The sequence below is a fragment of the Elephantulus edwardii genome, unplaced genomic scaffold, assembly GCF_000299155.1.
Source record: "Elephantulus edwardii isolate Elephantulus edwardi_28Jun2011 unplaced genomic scaffold, EleEdw1.0 scaffold00166, whole genome shotgun sequence".
Taxonomy (NCBI): domain Eukaryota; kingdom Metazoa; phylum Chordata; class Mammalia; order Macroscelidea; family Macroscelididae; genus Elephantulus; species Elephantulus edwardii.
This window is the reverse complement of record NW_006399916.1, coordinates 2,618,013-2,643,226: the sequence shown is the minus strand read 5'-3', so window position 1 is coordinate 2,643,226 and position 25,214 is coordinate 2,618,013. Positions and strand designations below refer to the sequence as shown.

At 37.2% G+C, this 25,214-nt stretch overlaps 1 protein-coding gene across 1 annotated transcript in view; it reads left to right on the top strand.

Annotated features, from left to right (window-relative positions):
- Positions 1-25,214, top strand: part of RYR2 (ryanodine receptor 2 (cardiac)) — an 814,526-nt gene that overhangs the window by 679,783 nt on the left and 109,529 nt on the right. The window contains exons 82-83 of the mRNA XM_006895387.1: positions 18,138-18,237; positions 19,256-19,335. Coding sequence (XP_006895449.1) covers positions 18,138-18,237; positions 19,256-19,335 — 180 coding nt within the window. The remainder of the gene's footprint in view (positions 1-18,137; positions 18,238-19,255; positions 19,336-25,214) is intronic.

Sequence of the window (25,214 nt, the reverse complement as noted above, 5' to 3'; positions counted from 1 at the left end):
GTGGAGGGATGGCGCAGGAGAGGAAGGCCCTCTATGAGGTGGATTGATTCAGTGACTGGGATAATTGGGATGGGAGTGTCAGAGGCAGTGTGATTGGCGCAGGACAGAGCGGAGTTTAGGGCTGTTGTACATAGGGTCGCTATGAGTCGCAGGCGACTCGACGGCACATAACAACAACAACAACATAACATTTTGTTAAGGTGTTTTGGGAATAATGCAAAGTGTGATAATTTATTTTCTTAAAACAAGGATGTATATTAAAAAAATTTAAAAAACTAGCATGTTATTAATGTTTGCTGTAGTTTCAACTTACATTCTTCTTTCATAAATATTCAGTAACATATATTAAGAAGAAAAGAATACATATAAAGGAAAGCTGCATTGTAAGGAAATTTTCTCTGAGGGACTTAGGGAGTAGACACTGAATGTCTTCACTAATTTTTGACCTGTTTTTTTAATGTTTATAGCCACTTTATTAATGATTTATACAAGTTAGAAATTACAAAGATGACCTTTAATAAGATGAATGGTCAAGCAAACTATTAGAATCTATTCAATATAGTACTAGTCAGTGACAACAAACCATAACACTGTAGAAAGAAATGCAGAAAAATTAAATGCATATTACTAATGAAAGAAGGAACTCTAATTAGCTATGTATGTTTTTCATACCAATCATATGATATTTGGGAAAGGGCAAGAGCCATTAAAATCTATCTCTAAACAACCAAATCCCTATATCTGTCAATCAAATATGCTGTCAATACAACTCATTTCTCATTTCCGTGTTTAATAGCTGGAAGACACTGGAATTGAACTCAGGCAGTGTGACTGCAGAACTTAATTGTTTACCTATTATATTATCTTATCACCCTGTCAAAACTCATAATGGCATATGTTGTTGTTGTTGTTGTTGTTTGGTGCCGTCGAGTTGTAGATGACTCATAGAGACCCTGTGAACGAACAGCCTGAGCACTGTTCGTACATAGAGTTTCCGGAGGCAAGCCATTTCGGAAGTGGATGCCGCTCCTGCTTCCAGGCTTGATTTAGTCGGGAAGCTCCAGTCAACACTGTCCACCATGGGTACCCATTACCACGATTGGCGCATCACTGTCACAGCAACCATGAGTTACCTCTGTCCAGCAACACACAGACCAGTGCTATACCACCTAGAAGAACATTTGACAAGAAAATGATTTGAACCTGGCTGAGGGCCGCAGATGAAAATCACCCACCTTCGGCTTTGTAGCATAATTTCCTTTCCACTAAGGCCACCTCCTGGTTCAAACCCTAGGCCCAGGCTGGCTAGCCTCACTCCCGGGGACAGAGCAAACCTGCAAGTAACAAACACATGCCCAGAAAAGCAGTTGACTCCAAAAGCTTGCCACGATTCCTGTGCTCACACCACTATACTCCTTCTGGCAAAGAGAACTTCCCAAGACCCTGGGAGGAGCCAACCAGGAACAACATGAGTGCTTCCTCTCCCAGCTGCCTTTTGGCTTAAGGCCTCCTCCTGGTTCAAACCCTAGGCCCAGGCTGGCTAGCCTCGTGCCTGGGGACAGAGCAAACCTGCACGTAACAAACACAGGACCGGAAAAGCAGTTGTTGACTCCAAAAGCTTGCATAATGGCATATAAGGCATTAAATAATAATAATAATAATAATAATAATAATAATAATAGTATTGCTCTACAGAATGATTGCAATATCTTTCTCTGGTAGAACAGCTGGTAAATGTGAACCACTTTTGGTGTCCACAAAGTGTTTTAACCACTGCAACACCAAGGCCTACACAGATGGTAAGAGGATTGGTTTATAAAAGTGGAGGTATATTTATGAACTTCTTATCACATATCTACTGCAGTTATGTACCCTGTTCAAAGCTACCTAATTAAACATGATCATTCAATTCCTTGTTTCAACATATGTAAAGATACAGCTCCTATAGCTTATTTAATAATTATCTTTATTATTATTTACATAATTTTCTTATATTTGAAGCTATTTCAATATTAAGGCCATAAAAATGACAAAACATAAGAAGTCAAGATTAATTAATAGGGAAGAAATATTTTATCCATGACAATAATTGTAGCACACTGCCCTGCGTAGCTCTGAGTTTTTCATAAATTAAGTAAAAAATAATATTACTAAGGACATAATGTTTTATTGTTGTTATGTGCCATTGAGTCACCCTAAATAAATGATTCCATACTGACAACATGAATTAGAGTAATTACTATGTTTGTACCCCAAAGTAATGCAGTATTACATAAGAAAGAATCAATTTAGGTCTATAATGTTCTAATTAGTGACTCTTGTGACAAAAGAATATTTTTTCCTTAGCCTTTAACCATTTACCACTCATCTGTCAGTTTTTGGTGACCTGTGTATTGTAAATGACCCTGGAAACTATGTCAACACTATTTAAAATACCAGCGAGGCCACACGGGGTGGACAGATTTGAGTAGAGTTTATAGACTAAGAAGTGCACTGGCTATTCACTTCTGAAATAATAAACTAACAGAAAGAAATTTCCATCAAGCAAGAACTCTCCCGTAGCTGACCTTTAAGTAGGTCTTTGGAGCTGTAAATCACACAGGAAGATAATGTCCCATGGAGCCCTTGAAAGCACTATAATAGCAGCAGAATATTATTTACTAGAGTTCTGGATGTTGAGTCCCTCATGTTGGGAAGCACTCAGACTGTGACTAGGGAAGAGTGATCTTCTTACAGTAGAGTCTAGCTTAATGACATGGGTGGAGTAAAGCTTTCACCCAATGAAAGACCTTCTTTTGCCGATGTGAAAAGACTCAAATGAAGGAGAACTGTCTGCAAATGTAAATAAAAATTGGAATCTTTGTAGTATGAATCAAGGAAAATTGAAAGTTGCAAAGCTTAAAATGGAGCATGTAAAGATTTGAGTTCTAGGCATAGGGAGGTGAGATGGCCTAATTTTGCACATTTTTAATAAAATAATAATTTGAAACACTATTCCCAAATAAAAAATTGAAGTGGAATGATGTGTCATTCATTGTCCATCATTCATTGAAAAGAATGCTTCAAGATCTATCCTGAAATATGCTATCAGTGATAGGATAATACCATTTAAGGAAGTTTTGTTAATGTTATTCAGATACACACAAAACCCACTAAAACCAAAGATGAACAAATTGGAAGTTTCTGGAACCAACTTCTGCAGTCAGGAATAGGTCAGAAGTGCAATCAAGAGACAAAGATAATAATTGGTAACTGGAATGCAAAAGCTGGAAACAAAAGAAAAAGACTGGTAGTTGGAAAATGTGGAAAACTTGACAGAAATAAAACCAGAGACCACCAGACAGACTTCTGTGAAAAATTTTTTACTCACTTCAAATAACTTTTCTTTTTTTTTAAAAAGCACATGGGTATACTCATGGGCCTCACCTGATGGAATATGCAGAAATCAAATTGACAACATCTGCAGAAAGAGACAGTGGAGAAGCAGAACAAGGCTAGGGGCTGTCAGTGGAAGCCCAAAATGCCTATCTCCTTAGTCATATGCAAGTTCAAATTGAAACTGCAGACAATTAAATATGTAACAGCCAAAATATGACCTAGAGTTTAGGCCTCCTGAGTTTAAAAACCAGCTTAAGAATAGATTTGATGCATTACTTTTTGATGCCTGAACCAGACACATTGTGGAAAGATATCATACATGAAGAAAGCAAAAAAGAAAAACAAGGAGGAAAGATAAAACCAAACTGGATGTTAGAAGAGACTTTGAAACTTACACTACATTGTAAGGAGGCTGAACAGATTTCAAAGAGGAAATCCAGCAGACAGAGCAAAAAGTATTACAATGAAATATACAATGATCTTGAGTTGGAAAACAATTAAATGAAGGATGTGCGTATTCATGCTGACACAAACTAAGAACAAATTTTCAGTCCTCAAATTATAATCCTGAAGGATTCTATGGGTAAAATATGGAATGATTAAAAGAAGATGGAAGGAATACACAGTGTCTATACCAAAATGAATTGGTCCATACTGGTCCATTTGAGGAAGTACCATATAATTAAGAACCAGTGTTATTGAATGTAGAAGTCCAAGTTGTGGTTAAACACTGGCAAAAAAATAAGGTCATGGCATTGATTGAATACCACTTGAGGTGCTTAAACAAACAGGTGCCTCCCTGGTTGTGATCACAAGTATACCCCAAGAAATGTCACAGAGTTACCTGACCAGTTGATTGGAAGAGATTCATATTTGTTCCCGTTCCAAATGTGATACAAGAGAATGTGAATATTATCAAATAATAACATAAGGAAGTACTATCTTACTGAAGGTTATTCAGAGATTACTGTAATAGTATGTCCACAGTAACATCAGAAATTCCACCAGAATTCTGAAGAGTCCATGGAATGATAGATATCATTACTAACTTAAATCAGACAGATTGTGACTTAAACAAATAAATGCTATAAAGATGTTTACTTTGTTTTATTGACTGTGGAAAGGCATCCACCTGTATGAATCATAGTAAATTATATGTAACATTGAGAAGAATGGGATTTCCCAAGTATGAAAACATAAGGTTTTCAAATGAAACCTATACATATACCAAAAAGCAGTTATTCCAACCAAAAAAAAAAAAAAGAGGAACACTGAGTGGTTTAAATTCAAGAAATATTTATGTCATGATTGTATACTTTCTCCATAACTATTCAAAACCTCTTTAAAGTGTTAACGAGCAAGGAGGTCAATTTAAAGACTATAATGTGCCTGATCAAAGCCATGGTCTTTTTAGCTGCTTTTGAGTTGTGTTGTTGTAGAAGAATATAGAATATCCTTTAGACACACACACAAAATGAAAAGACAAACAAGTATGTCTTGGATGAATTAAAATGAGGATCTTCCTTATGGGCAGGGATAGTAGAATTTGGAAACTTGATTTTACTTACTTTGGAAATGTGAGGAGACAGCAGTTCTTGCAAAAAGACATTATGCTTGGGGAAGTAGAGAGTCACTTAAAGAGGATGTCTCTCAATTAGATGAATTGACTGACTACAACAATGAACTTGAATGTGGCTGAGATTGTAAGTCTGGCACAGGGTAAGGCAAGATTGCCACTTTCCATAAGGTCACTGTAATTTCTAATCAGCTTATTACAAACATCATTGCAAATCTAACAACTAAGAATCTAATTTTTAATAGAATTTCATTTCAGAAATTCGACAAGAATCGGGTGTAAACCAATTGGTCGTTTTGATTTAGTTAACAGTCAGGTGTCAGGTGTCAGCTGGAAGCCTCTTGTTTAAATGAATCAGAACTCAGTGGGCAAGTCTTTGTGGTTAAAATTCTCTTGAGCCCATGGCTCTTGGGCTTGGTGTATAGACTAATTTGCTATTAGAGTGACAAAGGAAATTGACTGTTGTGTTTGGGTAGAACATTGTTCTAAGTGGTACAGCACTTGTCTGTTAATTTGCTGTACTAGGATAACTTGTGTGTTGATGTGGTACTGAATGCTATGCCACTGGTGTGTCAAATGTCACAAGGGTTACTCATGGTGGACAGGTTTTAATAGAGCTCCCAGGTTAAGACAAACTAGGAAGCAGGATTGGCAATCTACTTCTTAAAGAATGGGTCTTTGAAAACCCTATGAACACTAGAGGAACATGGATAATTATGATAGTGTAGTGGTAAAGGCCAGATTAAAAGTCACTTGAAATAAGGAAAAACAATGACAAACATCATTTCATAATTGGAACATGAAATATATGTAGCTTGAATGTTAGAAAACTGACAATTGTTACAATTGTTAAAAATGAAATGGAACACATGAACACTGACATACTAGGCGTTAGTGAGATGAGATAGACCAGCTTTGGCCACTTTGAATCAAATGATCATATGGTTTACTATTATGGGAATAAAGAAGAATGTTGTTGCATTCATAGTAAGAAAATTCAATTTCAAATTCCATCCTGAAATACAGTGTTGTGAGCAATAAGATAATATTCATACACATACAAGGCAGACCCTTTAATATGGCTATTATTCAAATATATACTTCTTCATCTGGAGCCAAAGAGGAAGAAATTGAAAATTTTTACCAAATCTTACAAAAAAATTGACTGACCATGAAATTGAATGACCATGCAATCAATATATGTTAATGAAAGTTGGTGACTGGAATGCAAAAGGAATAGTAATTGGAAAGTATGGGCTTGGTAGAAATGAGGCTGGAAATTGAGTGAACAAATTTTGTATTTACAATGATCCTTTTATTGCAAATATCTTTTTTAAAAGGCACAACCAATGACTTTACACATGGATCTCACGTGCTGTGTTGCAAAGGAATCAGATAAACTACATTTGTGGAAGAACTTGTTGGAGAAGCTTAATATCGGCTGTCAAGACTAGGTCAGAGGCTGACTGTGGATCAGGCCATCAATTACTCATATGCAAGTTCATATGGAGGACAAAGAAAATTAAAATAATTCCTAAGAAACAAAGATATGATCTTGAGTCTATTCCATTAGAATTTCAAGATGATCTTAGGAATAGGTTTGAGGCATTAAACAACAATGATTGGAGACCAGATGAGTTGTGGGATTGTATAAAGAATATTATCCATGAAGAAAGCAAATGGAGAAAGCAGAGGAAAAAGGAAAAAGTAAAAATAAATGAGAAGGCACTCTAAAAATTACATTGGAGTATTGAGAAGCCAAAACCAAGAGAAAACATGCTGAAATAAAAGCTAAACAGAAGATTTCAAAGGGCAGTTTGAGAGGATAAAGAAGAGTTTTATTTATAATGGAATATGCAGAGAGCTGGAATTGGAGAATAAAAAGGGAAGAACCTGCTCTGCCTTTCTTCAGCTGAGAGAACTTAAAAAGAAACTTAAACCTTGAGTCAAAATAAAGCATCAAAAGAAGATGGAGGAAATAACCAATATCATTGTACAAAAAAAAATTGACACTGAAAAATTTTAGAAGTATCATAAGAATAGGAGCCATTGGTAATGAAGGAGGAAGTGGAAACTGCATTGAAGCCACTGGAAAAACAATAAGGGTCTAGGAATTGATGGGTTGCCAATTGACTTGTTTCAATTAGCAAATGCAGCCTTGGATGTGCTCACCAGTCTATACCAAGAAATTTGGAGGATAGCTCTCTGGCCAATGGATTGAAAGAGGTCCATATTTGTTCCCATTCCCAAGAAAGATGATCCAAATAATGTGGAAACTATCAAACAATATCATTATTATCACATGCAAGCAAAATACTGCTGAAGATTATTCAAAAAAACAACTAGAACAGTACATAAATAGGAAACTGCCAGACGTTTAAGGAGGATTTAGAAGAGGCCATGACACTAGAGATTGACCATACAAAGACATTTGACTATGTGGATCATAACTAGTTGTGTCTGATACTGAGAAGAATGGGAGTCCCAGAGCAGATAATTGTGTTCATCTGAAACCTGTGCCTGGGCCAGGAGGCTGTTTTGTGAACAGAGCAGGAGAACACTGCATGGTTTAAAATTAAGACGAGAGTGTCAGGGTTGTATTCTCTCTCCATATCTATTAAATATGTATGTTGAGCAAGCTATTTGAGAAGCTGGACTCTATGAAGTGGCATGTGGAATCAGGATTGGAGGGAGACTCATCAATAACCTGAGTTATGCAGATGATACAACCATGTTTACTGAAAGTGAGGAGGACTTGAGCACTCGTTGCAGATCAAGAAATGTAGCCTTCAGTATGGATTGCCTCTTACCGTCAAGGAAACAGAGTTCTTACCACTGGACTGATAGTCAACATCATGATAGAGGGAGAATAAATTGAAACTATCAACAACTTTATCTTACTTGAATCCACAATTAACACCCTGGGAACCAACCAGCAGTAAGGAAATAGGAGATGTATTACACTGGGAAAGTGCAGTTAGGGACCTTTCCAAATTATTGAGGAGTAATAAGGTCAGTTTGGGGACTAAAGTCCATCTGATTCAGGCCATATTGTTTCTGCTCACTTAATTTGCATCTGATAGCTGGGCAGGGAATAAAGATGAAAGAAGAATAATTGATGTCTTTGAGTTGTGATGTTGGAGAAGAGCACTGAACATCCCATGGCCTGTCAAAAGAACACACAAATATGTCTTCGAAATAGTGCAACCTGACTGCTCTTTGGAGGCAAGAATGATGAGACTTCATGTCACATACCTTTGGCATATTGCCAGGAGGGTTCTATGTAGAGGGACACGATGCTTGGAAGGGTGGACAACTGGTGTAGGAGAAGAAGACCCCTGACCAGGTAGTTTGACATGGTGATTGCTACAATGGGCTCTTGTGTCAGGAAGTGTGAAGATGACACTGGATAGGACAGAGTTTAGATCTGTTGTTTATAAGGCTGCTGTGAGTCATACTTGACAAAACAGCATACAAAAACAACAACAACCTCCAAATACTTACAGCTTTTAAACTTTGAATGGATTTATTTAGTGCTATACATTTATGCTGTTGCAGTTATGTGTCAAATGCTATAATGGTTGGTTTCCCATGGTGGGCAGTGTTTGGTGGAGCTCCCTGATTAAAACAAACTTGGAAGCATCCACTTCTGAAATAGCTTGCCTCAAGAAACACTATGAACTTGGAGAAACTATGAAAGTTATTCAAGTGTTCAGGTCTTTCATTCATAGGGTTGCTATGAGTTGTCTATGACTCAATGGCATTTGACAACAACGAACATTTTTACATGCTAAGGTACCCTGAATCCCAGAACATTTAATTGTGTTAATGCGAAACCTGTACTTGGATCAAGAGGCAGTAGTCAGAACAGAGCAGGGTAACACCGCATGGTTCAAAATTGGGAAGGGTGTACGCCAGGGATCCATCCTGTCTCCATACCTTTTCAACATGTATGCAGAGCAGATTATCCGAGAAGCTGGGCTCTGTGAGGAGAATTGTGGCATCAGGATTGGTGGAAGATCTATTAACAATCTGCGTTATGCAGATGACACAACCCTGCTTGCTGAAACTGAGGAGGACCTCATGCACTTGCTGCGAAGGGTCAAGGACTGCAGCCTTCAGTATGGACTGAGGCTCAATGTCAAGAAGACAAAGATTCTCACCACTGGACCAATTGGCAGCGTCAGGATGGATGGTGAAGAGATTGAGATTTTTCACAGCTTCAGTTCGCTCGGCTCCACAGTCAACACTCTTGGCACCAGCAGTCAGGAAATCAAAAAGCGTATCGCGATGGGAAAGTCTGCTGTTAGGGACCTCTCTAAAGTACTCAGGAACAACGGTGTCTCTCTGGAGACTAAGGTGCGCCTGATACAGGCCATGGCATTTGCAATCGCTTGTTATTCCTCAGAGAGTTGGACAATGACTAGGGAGGACAGAAGGAGAGTGGATGCTTTTGAGCTGTGGTGCTGGAGAAGAGTACTGAATGTACCATGGACTGCCAGGAAAACAAACATTCATCTTGGAGAGGATTAAACCAGGCTGCTCCTTGGAGGCAAGGATTCTGGGGCTTCGCCTGACATACTTTGGACATGTTGCCAGGAGGGACGGGTCCTTGGAGAGGGACATCATGCTTGGGAGGGTGGAGGGACAGCGTAGAAGGGGAAGACCCTCTATGAGATGGATTGATTCGGTGACTGGGGTAATCAGGATGGGTGTGTCAGAGGCAGTGCGGTTGGCGCAGGATAGAGCAAGGTTTAGGGCTGTTGTGCATAGGGTCGCTATGAGTCGAAAACGACTCGACGGCACATAACAACAACAACAAGGTACCCTGGTGACAGAATCTGTAATAAATTGGGTTTTTAACTGAAAAATTGACAGTTCAATCCACCAGCTTCCCCATGACAGCAAGATGGAAGTCTCTTCCCATAAAAAAATTAAAAGTCTCTTCCCTTAGAAGCCCAGTAGAGAGTTGTTGTGAGGCTGAATTTCTAATTATTGAAATCCTAGGGGAAATTCAGTGGAAAGCAAAGTTCATTTTCATGAAGTTGATGATTAAGTTGTTTGGGGTTTTGATTTTTCTCTTTTTTTTACTTTTTTTTTTTTTACTTTATATTAGTTTGCATACAAAATTCATATATATTGTGTTTCCTTTATATACATTGTGTTTCACACATTCCTTCATTCAAATTGTGTTTCATAGAATCATTCCCATTCATTGTGTTTTATAAAATTAATTACCATTGATTTATGCCCCTACTTGGTTAAGTTGTTTTAAATAACTTTTGACAGAGGTTTCTTTCTGTAAATTATAATGGCTAAAATTTGGGAACTAGTATTATATATCTGAATCCAATAAAGATTACTGATAATTTTATCAGTTACTTTACTCTCAATTCATAATGTTAAAACTATGTCATCGTTGTAGAGAGGTAAGGAGCTCTAGTGGTCTAGTGAGTAAGGAGTTGCATTGCCAATTCATAGGCAGGTAGTTTGAATCCACTAGCTGCCCCATGGGAGAAAGATGTACAGTCTCCGGCTGGGCAGCCTCTTTGAACTCACTGAAGGGTCAACTATGAGATGGTTCTGACCCTGTGTCACAGAGTGGCTGTGGAGAGATAATACTTATCTTCCTATCCTGTAACACATCTAGTTTATCTTGCAAATGATGCAAGATTTTTTCACATAATACAATCATGCATTTAAAGGAATAAGAATTAGGACACAGTTTTCTCTTATTCATTGTGGAATTAGATCATGATTAGTAAATCATACCTTTCTTTTATAGTTCTAACATCAATACATAGCATGAGATTTTAAGAAAGAATTACTAGACAAGTGTCTGTGCTATGTGGGAAGGTTAGCACATAAAATTTTCTTGTCACAAAATAAAAGATGACCATAGAGTTGTGAATAATTTCAGATGTCTGTAGAATTGAATCTAGCTGTGCTAGTCATTGAATAGTAGCTGAAATTTGCTTGCAAGAAATTTGATTAATAATTCAGTCTTAGTATCAACTTAGAAGAACATTAATACAGACTTTTATATTCCTTTCACTAGCATTTCTGAATTTAAGGTCAATTTGTCTTCTTAAAAAAATAGATAATACTATATACTAGGTCATCCTTATCAAGAACTGGAACCACCTCTGGCGACGGGGGGAACCTATTATAATGTTTTGTTACTATCAAGTATCTTCTATAATTTTTCTATGCTTTGTTTTCATTTTAAAATATGTTAAAAATCTTACATGAGATCCTCAATAAAAGATTGACAGAATGACTGTAACAGTGGGTGCCATCCTGTCAGCGACTGTAAGGATGGCATCGAATGTGCCAAGTTTGAGATCTGCTGTTCATAGGATCACTATGAGTAATAGTCAATTTGATGACACGTACCAAAAACTAGCAGCAAATAATTTGCTGTAATTTAAAATAGATGGGCTTTTGGGATATTACCCAAATGTATAACAGTTCAAGATTTCTGTTTATCTGAAAAATGTATCCTCTTGGATTCTTATTTGACATCCAAAGAATGGGTAAGCCTGCTAACATTTACTTGACATACTGTTGAGTCATGGGCGAGAGACAGGAGAGAGCTCTGGTAGCCAGTCCTGTGGCTTATCTGGGCTCGTTGCTGAAGTTCAGTGGCTACATTCCCCCCTTATTATTATTATTTATTATTATTATTCCTACTAGTTTATTTACAAAATTCAAATACAAAATTGAACAAATTCTTTCAATTTCCCTCACTCCCCTACCCATCAAATTGTACAACCCAATGATTAATCACCCCTTCACCCTGCACATCCACATTCCCTTTGTGTCCAGCCTCTCTCACCCCTCCTGGATTCTTATACTCATTCTACAATAATGGTTTTATACAATATTTGTCCTTCTGGGACTGAGTTAGTTCACTCAGCATAGTGCTCTCCAGTCCCTCCCAAGTTAGGTAATAATTTCCAAAGTTGTTACTCCTGCATGCTGCATAGTATTCCATTGTGTACCATAATTTCTCAATCCATTCGTTTGAGTTGGACATTTGGGCTGTTTCCATGTTCTTGCTATGGTGAAAGCAGCTACCTTTTTATATACTGAGATAGTTGGTATCAAGTGATATCTTAGCCCAAGATCCCTACAAGACACACAGAAACTTATATGTTAGCCATTTATATTGTTATATACATGGAGTGTCAGGACAAAAAAGAATGAAGAGAAAGGAATGCTCTGGGGGCAGAAGAAGAGCTGATGCAAGGTGATGCTTTCCAACACAGCTGTCCTCTATGGAGACCACATGAGTAGTCTATTCATAGGTAGAAGCATGCACACTTTATCTGTTGAATGCCTCAATCTCCCCTCTCTCATTAACCCCAGAGAGGTAAATTTTGCCCTACTTCCAGTTCTTCTCCACTACCCTTGGAGAAGCTGGGGCTTCCATGCAACCTACTTGTCCAATGGCAGGTCCCATTCCCTCTCCCTGACCACTAGGGCAATGTGGAAAGTAGTTGTGGTGGTAGTAGCAGTACACTTCCATAACCACTTCAGTGGGCTTGCCTTCCTCTAAGACCATTCAGGTAAAAAAAAAGTTATATAGGTTTTGAGAGACTTGAAAGAGAAAAGAAGATAGGGTTGAGTACTCCTAGTACAGAGAAAAATCCTAGAAAACATTATTTTTGATACAACAAGCTATGCCTATGCATCAAATTCAAGCTCTTTACCTTCCAGGTGGAAATGTCTTATAGCTGACTCTCTAGGTGTCAGAAGCCAGCTTGCTACAGATGGTGCCTCCAGGGCACCCCCTGTCTCTGCACATGAGCACTTTAGACATTTAGCTTCATATTTTTAATATGCAAATAATTTGATGTCATGTGCCCTGGAATTTACAGTCGTTCCAGATGAAGATTTTACTTGATCACAGTATGTTTATGAAGGGCAAATTGGTGAAGAGCTCAGAGTCTACGATAGGCCAGCTGGGCTCAAATCCCAGCTCCTCCATCCACCTGTTTGTGAGATCATGTGCTTTGATTTCCCTCTGTATCATGGAGCTCACTACAGGACTGGCTTTTTAGAGTGTTTGTAAAGATTACATTAAATGACGTATATTAAGCATTTATACCATCACATATTCATTAAAAACCCATTCCTGTGAAGTAGCCAACCCTCTATTGGGTTTCTGATATTGTAAATCTAGAGGAGAGACAACCCATCTTTCTCTCATGGACTGCTGGTGGATTTAAACCACAACAGAAACACTACTTTTTAGTTAGCAGCAAAACTCCATATAGATTATACCACTAGAGGACCCTTCAAGATCATAAAATCCTGTATTATTTGTAGTCATCAATTATTTCATCGTGCCTGTTCTTTTGTCAGGCACATTACTAACAGAGTAATGCTTTAAGCATCCATAGCTGTTTAAGACTTAATATGTCTAAATGGAAGGTGGTTTAAGTCAGCACTCTGCTCAGAGTAAAGCACATGCTTTCTAAGGATAGGTCAGCTTATGGTTGTTAACTTGGTAACTTTAGATATTATAATTTCTCATTCTTTCACTCCCATACTTTCATTGTAGAGCTTTGTATAAGATGATTTTTTCAGCAAAACACTGAAACAAAACTATTTTAACTCAGCTGATTTAATTGTTTTAGCATAATGTCACATTTACCAAGCCTAGTCCACAGGAAATAATATTCCACATATACATGTGACATAGAAATAAGAGGCAAAATCTTATTATGAAGTAAATTTATGAGCCTTCTGTACTTTAGGTAAAATATGTCACTGACTAAGTTGTTGAAGGGTGGTCTTTGGTCTGAGGGTTTTTTGTTGTTATTTGCTTTTGTTGTTTTTTTTTTTGTCTCTGATTACATTATTAGTAAACATCTAATAGGCCATTTAAAAATTATTTTAAGTTAAAAATTCCTTTTACTATATCATCCAAATGTATCATTTCTTCCTTTGCTGGGCCTGATAGAGCATTAGGGACTATTCTTGGTTTATTGGAAAATTAACTCTTTAATGTTCTTGTAACATTTGAGAAGTAAGTCATAAAGAGATTAGATGATGATATAAGGTCCATATACGATATTAGATGAACTGAAGCTCACAATGTGAAAACCACATTTTGTTTGTATAATTCTAAATACTTGACAATCTGGCAGAAAACGAAATAATCTTTCCACATCATACTAATTGTGTGGCTTTTAAAGCTAAAAAAAGAAAAATACAGCTATTTCAGATTACTATACAGATTTCATGGCACACACCAACAAAAACAACAACAATGTCAATTTACAAACTAAAAGGCATCTCTTTATTTTGCACTGTCATTCATTAATTTGAATTTTATTAATTTTATTAAGCACCTCTTTGGTGCGGAAACTGTACTGTGTGTACCAGGGTATATGCATTGGTGCTTTGAGTCAAACAAGTAACCAACTACTATGGTCCCTGCCCTCTGAGACTACACTTTTGTAACTCTCCAATTCCATTATTTTTTCAAATTTTATTTTAAGTACAGTCCATTATTACCCAATGTTCTAGTACAAATGTTTTGCTAGCTCTGTAAATCAGCGCTCTTTGAAAGTGACTGATGTACAATTTCAGGAGCTGGAATATGGACCAAAGCTTAGTCAAGCGGAAAATGTGACTCTCATATGTGTTTTGCTGTTGTTGTTGCCTTTGTGTGAGTCAACCTATTTGTTGTCAACTAAGTAGTACCATTTCCTCCTAACTTTTCTTCTTTTCTACATAGTTGTCCAATTCAATATTCTATCTTTCAATCTCTTTTCTTAGCATATTGAGACTCAACATACTTTTTTTAGTAATACAAAGAATACATACAAGATGGCAAAAATACTTCATGCTGACTTAAAATGTTACCAAGTTGTGGAAAAATATTTTAGTAGTCCAGTTTGTAGAAATTTTCCATTATCTTCTTAAAAAACTTGCTTTGAAATGCAATTTAAAATGAAATTTTTTTTTCAGCGCATGCTGAAGACTTGAACATGCCAAAAGAAAAATAGATACAACAACAATAAGGAAACAGGCCAACTGTTCTCTTTAGGCACAATTTCTAGAGTATAGATTAGGGACCTTTAGTCTCAAATGTCACTGTCTTTGAAGATGGTCCTTTAGAAGCAGTGTGAATTTCTATGGATTCTCAGGTTTAAAATGTGCTTTCATCTCCACAATGGAAAGAAACTACTTTTGTCGCGAGAAGGGGAAATATATATACTCTTGTCTCGTTATTTTTCTTATACAAAGCAAGATGCTGGTGAAAAATTCCAAATGAAATTTTTCTTCTAATCTTTCTATTTGTTTCCCTCAACTTACTAAAAGATTGAGACACTCTTAGACTAAATACAACAATAATGAACAGTTTTCTTTTAAAACCAGTCAGACTAACAGGAATCATGATGTGGAATATATCCATTCAGAGCCGTTTATTTGATCCTGGGTTTGATTTATGGTTACATTTGACCTTGAAAGAGTCTTATTGACTGTCTTATTATGATAACAGCTGGTAATTCATAGTTGCTTTTGATGATCTTTTTGCTTGAAGCAAAATAAAAAAAAATATGTTCTTAGTCCCACACTGCCACTTAATCTCCTTTTTTCTTCTTGAAATAGCAAACTATAAGTTGAAGATATGATTATGATAATTCAAGACCCTTTTGAGTGAAAGAATCTTCAAAAGGGTTTTTAAAAGATGTTTCAATAATTTACTTTCCTTATTTAAAATCCTCTGAAAAGATCTATCTCTAGTTTAAGAAAGTTTATTTTCAGTAAGGTGAAGTGAAAGGCTTGGTGTTTGTTTTTTTATTATTTGCCCTTCTACACAACCCATCATTTCATTGTCTGAATGCTTTCTGGTTTAGCTTTCAGGGTTAAAAAAATTTTTTTCCTGTTGTGCTAAAAAATGTTAATTACATACTATAAGCATTTCTCAAAGGACAAACACGAGAAAGAAACCATATTAAAGAGCTTGGGAAGAGAAAGCTCTCCATTCGATCGAGCAGAGACATGAAGGCCTGCTTGCTCTCTGTCAAGTGTCTTTTTGCCTACTTCTGCATCAGTGTGCTTGTTAGGTTTAATAAGTTTTTTAAATGATTCACATCACCCTTTCCTCCAGAATAGTTATCGAAGAGAATTTATTTTAAAACAATGCAGTTTGGAATCTTGTTATTCCTCCGTAGATCCCCCGCATACATGATGAAGTTACTGAAGAGGATACTAGCACCCGAATCCGTTGTGCCCATTGTTCTAAGCAATCTTTGAGCCTCTGTACCCAGTTTGAAAGCACAGTAGCAAAGTGGTGGATGTGCTAAGAGTACGTGGCCAGCCTGCCACCAACTCCAGTGTTTTTGGATTTGTTGGAATCAGTAGAATTGCCTTTTCTGACTCCTTTGCCTCTTCAGGGGTTGAGTAAAAATGATAGGAAGGGTCTCTGGGCTAATAATTTCTTATCATTTTCTTCCTGAGAAACCTTAACAAAATGAGTTGGTGACACTGGGAAGCAAACATTCCCCACACAGTCCTGGTGATAGGAAAAAAAGTCAAAGATTGTTGGGTCTAAAAAGAAGAATCAAATGTTGCTCATAAATTTTACACGGGGCCTGCCTGAAGAGCAGACGAAAGGGTCGTCTTTCAGTTCTTCCACAGCTGTGTTGTAATGACAATATGGTTTTGTGTGTCTGTGTGATTTTGTTTCGTTTGTTTCGTTTTTGACTTCACAGGAAGAGGTTTAAACATGAAGGCAAACTTTTCAGATGTCAGCATGGCTACCTATCAAGCAAAGCTGCCTTTTTTCTTTTATTTTCTCTGCTTCCATTTAGGCCGATCACATAATTTAAGAACAATTAAACATTTAATCACAAGAGCTCTGACTATAGTGTGAAAAAAAAACACAAAACCCTGATCGATTTTGTTTTCGCAGCACGATATTATCAAAGATTTAAGAGACAAATTTGCCAGCCTCGGCGAGAACTCTCTGGTAACAGCATAAATGTCTGTGTTGGTTGCTTTTGATTTAAAGGTTTCTTTTTACTTTTTTTTTTTTCATTTGTTTGAGCCCATTTCTTTCTCCCCCTTTTTTAGTTCACTTTCTTTTTCATATTCTGTAATTAGCAAGCCTTCATTTTTTAAACCTCTTCCATCTCCCAGTGTCTATTTTCCGTACTTTGGATGGAAAGTTTATGGCAGCAAAGCTGTCACCTCTGGCTCCCTCTGCTGCGGCTCTCCTGCTGTTAGGTCACATATGTTTTGGCCGTTGTGTTGGAGGACATGATACTAATTGACTGTTTCATGTCCTGTTGACTAAGCTTCTCTACCATCTGATCGACGCACTGTCACAGGGCTCTATGCAACTGTCTTTCTGCCACTTATACTGCTTATTTCCGTCTCAGTTCTCCGGCGAACTGGAATTGCTCAAGTGAATGATCATACAAGTCTTGATCCTGCAGTGCCTTTATATTTTCCTTTTTTTAATTTTCCTCTTTATGTTTTCAGTGGTAGTTTTAAGTGGAAAAGAATAACCTCCAGCCATTGCTCTAGCAGCACCATGCTGTATCGTTTGTCACGGCCAGAGAATACAAAATATAAAGGCACATTGCATCTTTTACTCTTTGGGGGTGACCGGGGAGATCTGTATCATAAGCCCATGACCTAGTTGAAGCCTATCTTTATCCATATCACTTTTCAATTTTGCTTAAACTCCAAGAACACCTCAGTGAAAGTTTTTTCCCCCCCTGATTCAGTGATACCTTGCAACTCGAGCCATTTGCTGAGCAGTATCAAGTTATGGCCATGAGATGGGAAATTACTGAAAATGGGACAACCTTATGCACGAATGTATAATTCAGAAAGTGCATGTTTAAATGACAAAGTTCAGTGCTTCAAAACTGTGATACAGGCTTTGAACTGATCAAATCATTAAAATTGAGAAAAAAAATCCATCTTGATAAATGAGTACCAAAAGTATATCAAGAAAAACATAAAGGAAACAAAATAAAACAAACAAAACCAAGAGTTGAATATGTTACTACCTGTTGAATATCATTGCTGGTGTTGAAATGGTCCATAATGTTGTCATAGAGCCCATACATGAAGAGATGACTTAAAATATGGTCTTTAGAATGTTGCTATGCTGAAAGCTACAACATAAATGGTTGGGATTTGTGTTCAGGAGAAAGAAATGGAGAAGCAAAAGCTTCTATACCAGCAAGCCAGACTGCATGATCGAGGTGCCGCGGAGATGGTGCTGCAGACTATTAGTGCCAGCAAAGGTGAGTATGCCTTGGTCCCCAGCCTTCCTTCTCACAGAGTTGCGCCCTCATACCATTTCCCCTCATCTCTGTAGTCCCTAGGTTCTTTTTCCTGGGGACTGACTATTCTGTAGCCTTAGCTGTTAGCATTTACTGAATCTGGGGTTGATTTATCCCCCCTATACCTTGTTGGGAAGATTTTTATTTCTTCCTGCCATTTACACTTTGGAAGTGATATATACTATTTTGTGACAGAACACTTGCAAAATGACAAAACACATAGGGATCAGCAAACTTATCGTGTGAAAGAAAGGCCAATGTGAAATAATTTCAGTTTTGCAGGCCATGTGTGCACTGTTGCAGTTGTTCAGCTCTGCTTTTGTAAAATCATTGCCATAAAATCAGAGATAATGAATAAACAAATGGACATGACTCTGTTTCAATAAAACTTTATATACAAAAACATATACCCAGTGAAATTTGGCCCTCAAGCCAGAGATTGTTGATTATTATTATATATGTCAATAGTATTATTTTATATCTCAATAATATAATACTTTCCAATATATATATAAATAGATAATATACAAATATATAATTTATATTAAATCATATATTCATTTTCTATATATTTATATCATATATAAATATGGTAATGATAATAATTCTGTAAAGGCAATGTGGAAGATGCTTTTCCTGGAATCAAATTTTAATTCATTCTTATTCATTTCAATATTAGTTTAATATACACAAGCTTGATTTAAATCTCATTTCAAAATCTATTGTTTCTTTTAATTCTTTTTTCTATATCATATAATTTTCTTTATTAGTTAATGTGTTCAGCATTACCACAGAACTTAACAAAAGCACTGATGCTTTTTATATACTTCTCTTGTTTGAATAGTTTTTGCTAGATAAGTTAGTCTGCTTTCTTGACCTTTATATAGATTTCTGGGGAAATAATAAAAATGTAACTACTAAAACACTTTGAGTTAGAATCATTATAGCAGATCTAATCATAGAATTAACTTTTTTAAAGGTGAAACAGGACCAATGGTAGCTGCTACTTTGAAACTTGGAATTGCTATCTTGAATGGTGGCAACTCAACAGTACAGCAGGTAATGTAATCAAACAATGCACAGAATGTATTTTTCAGATAAATGGATCATATAGTAAAATAAAGACTAATTGTAAAAATGTTCACTTCCTATGTCAGATGTGCTTCTATTTTATGGTTGAATTTCCCTGGTATACAGGTTAGTAACTGGAACAGCCTGTGAGATACCTTCACTTTCTTTAGGTGTTGAATGATATGTTACCTAGTGCCATCATTTGAAATGCTACAATTACTGTGTGTAATTCAACACAAACTAGCTCTTTTTGAAATAGTGCTAAAGCACCACCGGGTCAATTGACAGCATCATGATAGATGGAGAAAAGACTGAGATTGTTAACAATTTCTGCTTGCTTTGTTCCACAGTCAACACTGTTGGCACCAGCAGTCAGGAAATCAATAGACAAATTTCTCATTACTCTAAAGGGCCCCTCGCCTTTTCCTTATGAATCAGGGTGAAATCTCTCTCAGGGAGGAGTGGTAGGAAATGACAAAGGACACACTAACAAAGGAGATTAATCAGAACTGGTTTTGACAAGCACTGTGGTAATGGGACAATTAACACAGACTTTCAAGGAATATTTAACCTGAATCCTTCTGATCATAAGGAGATTTTTGAAAGTATTTCTTTGAGTTTATTATGTTTAATTTGTTTGTGTAAAAAGGATGCTAATCTAGATGATAACATAATTATGATAAAAACAAAAGGGGGAATATATGGGAAGCCAATACTAAATATTTGTAATAAACTGAATGCTATTTTAAATAAATAAATAGATATATAGGTAGGTAGGTAGATAGGTAGGTAGATAGATAGATAGATGGGTGGATGGATGGATAGATAGATAGATAGGGGCGGGGAAAGAATTGACTTTTCAGTCACTCATTCACTCATTGTCTTCAAGTTGGAAGAACTCATCGGTGACCCTCCATAGGTTGTAATTCACAAAGGAGTAGACTGTCCATCTTTCTTCTCAGGAACAGCTGGTAGATTTGAACCACCTGTCTTGGGGTTGGTAGGGCAACTCCTTACCCTTCTAAGTAGTACAATAAAAACCTTTTTTTTTAATTAAAAAAAAGAAAAGACAAATTGCATTAGGGAAGTCTACTGTCAGGGACCTCTCTAGAGTGCTGAAGAACAAGGATGTTAGTCTAGAAATTAAGGTATACCTGGTCCAGACTATGGTCTTCATAAGTACTTGCTATGCATCAGAGAGCTAGACAATTAACAAGGATAACAGAAGAAGAATTGATGCCTTTGAGTTGTGGTGCTGGAGAAATATATTGAATGTACCATGGACTTCCAAGAAAACGAACAAGTCTGTCCTGAAGAGGGTGAAACCAAGCTGCTCCTTGGGCAAAGATTTTGAATGTTTTTTCTCATATACTTTGTCCATGTAGCCAGGAGGGACCCATCTTAGGAGGATATCATACTTGGATGGGTCATTTGAGAGACAGCACAGGAGAGGAAGATCCAGATGAGATGGCTTGAGAATAACTGGGTAATGAGGGTCAGTGTGTCAGAGACAGCAAGATTGGCGCAGAATAGAGCTGGGTTTCAAACTATTGTGCATAAGGTCACAATGAGTTGAAGCCTCCTTGACAGCACATACCAAGAAACCAACCACCTCACCTACAACACAAAGGCACTTTCCCTTGAGAAAATATGAGTTATTATGCCTACTTTAGGAACAAATTTTATTGTGTGATTTTTTTTTCCCCTCTCCTATATATTGTTTTCAGGACTTTACTAAGGCAACTGCTAGGTTAATATATTAAAATAATACATTATTAAATATATTTTATTATGATTTAAGTAAAAGTTTACAAAGAATATTGTTTGTTTTCAAACAATAATTCATGCACATTTTGTTTCATAACATTAATTGCAATACTCATACTGTCTGATTGTCCGTTCATTCCATATTATCTTTCCCTTTGCCCATCTTACTAAGTATTAATTAGTAATACTAATTTTCTCCTCCTCCCCCTTCCCTCCTGTGTAACCATTATAGTATGATTCTCTCAGAGTTTAAACATTACCTTAGCTTTTTATAATCATGATTTTATATGCATTTGTCCTTTTGTGACTGACTTATTTTACTCAGCATAATGTCCTCCAGGTTCATCCATATTATGCAATGTTTCACAAATTCTACACTAGTGTTTAATGTTGCATGTGAATGTACCATAGTTTCACTATTCATTCCTTCACTGATAGGAAATTAAGTTGTTTTCATCTCTGTATGATTGTGTGTAATTCTTTTCATTCTCCCCAGCCATGAGAAAGAAAATCACTTTCCAATCAGGTTTTGTAGCTTTAAGTTTAAAGTTGGTTATAATCTGGGCTGGAGTTTAGAGACCAAAGGATGCAAACCCTTCATTCAACTGAAGGCCAAAGGCTGTGAGTTTGTTGAAATAAATAAACTTGAAAACAAAAGCAAATATTCACATATTGCAATCTATACAGCCTTGGATACTGGTCAAATTGAGTGTAATACATTCTTGAGCAGAAAAATTACTTTGCGAATTGGAAAAACTAAAATAAATAAAAGATTGTGTTACTTGACCCTTGGTTCCATCTGTGAACACTGTTCTTCACCTGCCTAGTGAAAATGTTCCCAAATGGATGGATATTCATTTTATTTTAAAATTTCTGACACTTTATTATGTTGTTGTTGTTATGTGCCGTCGAGTCACTTGCGACTCATAGCGACCCTATGTACAACAGCCCTAAACCCTGCTCTATCCTGTGCCAATTGCATTGCTTCTGACACATCCATCCCGATTACCCCAGTCACTGAATCAATCCACCTCAGAGAGGGTCTTCCCCTCCTGCGCCGTCCCTCCACTCTACCCAGCATGATGTCCCTCTCCAAAGACCTGTCTCTCCTTTCAACATGTCCAAAGTATGTATGTCAGGCGAAGCCCCAGAATCCTTGCCTCCAAGGAGCAGCCTGGTTTAACCCTCTCTAGGAAGAATCTATTTGTTTTCTTGGCAGTCATGGTACATTCAGTACTCTTCTCCAGCACCACAGCTCAAAGGCGTCAATTCTCCTTCTATCCTCCCTAGTCATTGTCCAACTCTCTGATGCATAACAAGTGATTCCAAAAACCATGGCCTGTATAAGGAGCACCTTAGTCTCCAGAGAGACACCGTTGCTCTTGAGTACTTTAGAGAGGTCCCTAACCGCAGACTTTCCCATCGCAATACGTTTTTTCACAGAAGGCAAAATCAGGCCTACATTTTAGATTTAGAATCACAGAATCTTTTGTTTGTAGTGTCAGAACAATTGACTCCCACTGATTTGACCTCAGAGTCAACATGTTTGGAGACAGAGGTGCTAATGTGCTCCTTGAAGACATTCACATCTCAGGGAAGGAGAAGAGAGAAATTTGGATCTGGCCAAACAGTATCGTTCTTTTGTTTAATACCAGTGAGGTAACTACAACTGTTAGCGACTTAAAGGACAACAGATTGAAATCATGCCCTCTTTTACACTGTGACCACAATCTTCACCCATGCTCAAGCCCATTGTTACAATAACTGTCTGTTCATCTTGTTGATGTTCTTCCTCTCTTCTGATGACCTTTCCTCCCATTATTTACTTTTTAAAAAACTAGCAATTCCTGATGACTTGTCCAAAATATATGACACAAATTTTACCACCCTTGCCTCTAAAGAGCACACAGGTTGAACTTTCTTCAAAAGAGATTTGTTTGTTCTTTTGGCAGTCAATGGTATAGTCTCTAATATTCTCCAACACAATTAAAAGGCATCAGTTATTCTTTGATCTTCCTTATCGATTGCCCAATTTTCAGATGTGTGCAAAGCAATAGAAAATAGAGTGTTTTGGATAAGACCCACTTCAGTTTTGAAACATTGGCCCTTTAGGTCTCTGGAAAGGTCCCTGACAGATGATTTTTCCAATGCAATACCTCTTTTGATTTCTTGATTGCTACTATCATGGATGTAGTAGGGATCATCTTAATCAGAATATTGTTGTTGTTTGTTGTTATGTGCTGTCGACCCGATGTACAACAGCCCTAAACTTGCTCTGTCCTGTGCCAATCGAACTGTCTCTGACACTCCCATCCCGATTATCCCAGTTACTGAATCAATCCACCTCATAGAGGGCCTTCCCTCCTGCGCTGTCCCTCCACCCTCCCAAGCATGATGTCCTTCTCCAAGGACCGGTCTCACCTCACAACATGTCCAAAGTATGTTAGATGGAGCCTCAGAATATATCTTCTCTTTATGACAGAAGAATTTTCTCATTGGCTCATGAACTACTCACACCCTCACACCAAGCCATGAGTATGTGAACAAAATTTGTGGCTTCTGTAACTTGTTGGGGTGACCAGTTCTTTTTGTTTTCATACCTAAGGCATTGTATGGCTTTTAAAATAGAGAACACTTATTGCTCATGAGTTGGTTCCAACTCGTGTTGTGATCTCCATCAGGTTGCCAAGGCTGTGAATCACTCAGGAGGAGACATTCTTTCTAATTCAGTGCCTTGTGATTTTGAAGTGTAAGAAGATATATATGGCCCTTAGAATGTTATTGTTGTTGTGTGCCGTCAAGTCACCTGCGAGTCCCTTAGAATAGTAACACAAAAAGAAAATGAAAAACAGAACAAAAAAGAGAGAAATACCTATATCAAACAAATAATTGTTTTTCCTTTATGCTTCACTTTAGAAAACCTCCACTGTCTATTGTATGTATTCCATAATCCCTTGAGAAAACATGTTATGTTGTATTCACACTATGCACAGACTCATCTGTCATTCTCTAGAACTTAAAATATAAATTCTATCCCCTCTCTCTGACTCCTTAAAACACATGATTTTTGTTTTGAAAGACCAATAATTAATGTGTTTAATTTTCCTTTAGATCAAAGTGATCACACTCCATAAATATAGCTTTATCTGTATATGTGTGATATATGTGTGTGTGTGTGTTTTCTTTTTGTATTTAGTTTGATATTATCACTTTTGACTCGGATTTCTGAACAGAAACTTCTATTAAATATTATTAAACATTGTTTCTCTAAGTCCTGATTAGAATAGTTTGACATGCAAACTCACTGCTGTTGAGTTGGTTTCAATGCTTAATAACCTTCTATTAGGTTTCTGAGGCTATAAATCACAATGAGAAGAGTTTTTCCATCCTTCTATTCAGGAACTACTGGTCTGCTGGTGGATTTGAACAGACAGAGACTCACAGTCTGTGGATAAGCAACCAAATTCAATGTAGACTATGTCATAAGAATTTGCAGATACATGTATTACTGCCTTCTACTATTCACAACAAATCTTTCAGGAAGCTGTACTCCATGAAGACTAATGATATCAGGAGCGGTGGAAGACTCATCAACAACCTACATTATGCAGATGACTCAACTTCCTTGTTCAAAGTGAAGATTATCTGAAGGGCTTGCAGCAGAAAATAAAAGACTGCAGTCTTCAATACGGATTTCATCTCAACATCAAGACTAAAATCCTCACCACTGGGCCAAGAGGCAACATCATAATGTTGTTGTTGTTGTTGTTATGTGCCGTCAAGTTGCTTGCGACTCATAGCGACCCGATGTACAACAGCCCTAAACTCTGCTCTGTCCTTTGCCAATCGCACCATCTCCGATACACCCATCCCAATTATCCCAATCACTGAATCAGTCCACCTCATAGGGGGCCTTCCTCTTCTGTGCTGTCCTTCCACCCTACCAAGCATGATGTCCCTCTCCAAGGACCTGTCCCTCCTTGCAACATGTCCAAAGTATGTCAGACGGAGCCTTAGAATCCTTGTCTCCAAGGAGCAGCCCAGTTTGACCCTTTCCAGGATGAATCTGTTTTCCTAGCAGTCCATGGTACCCTCAATAC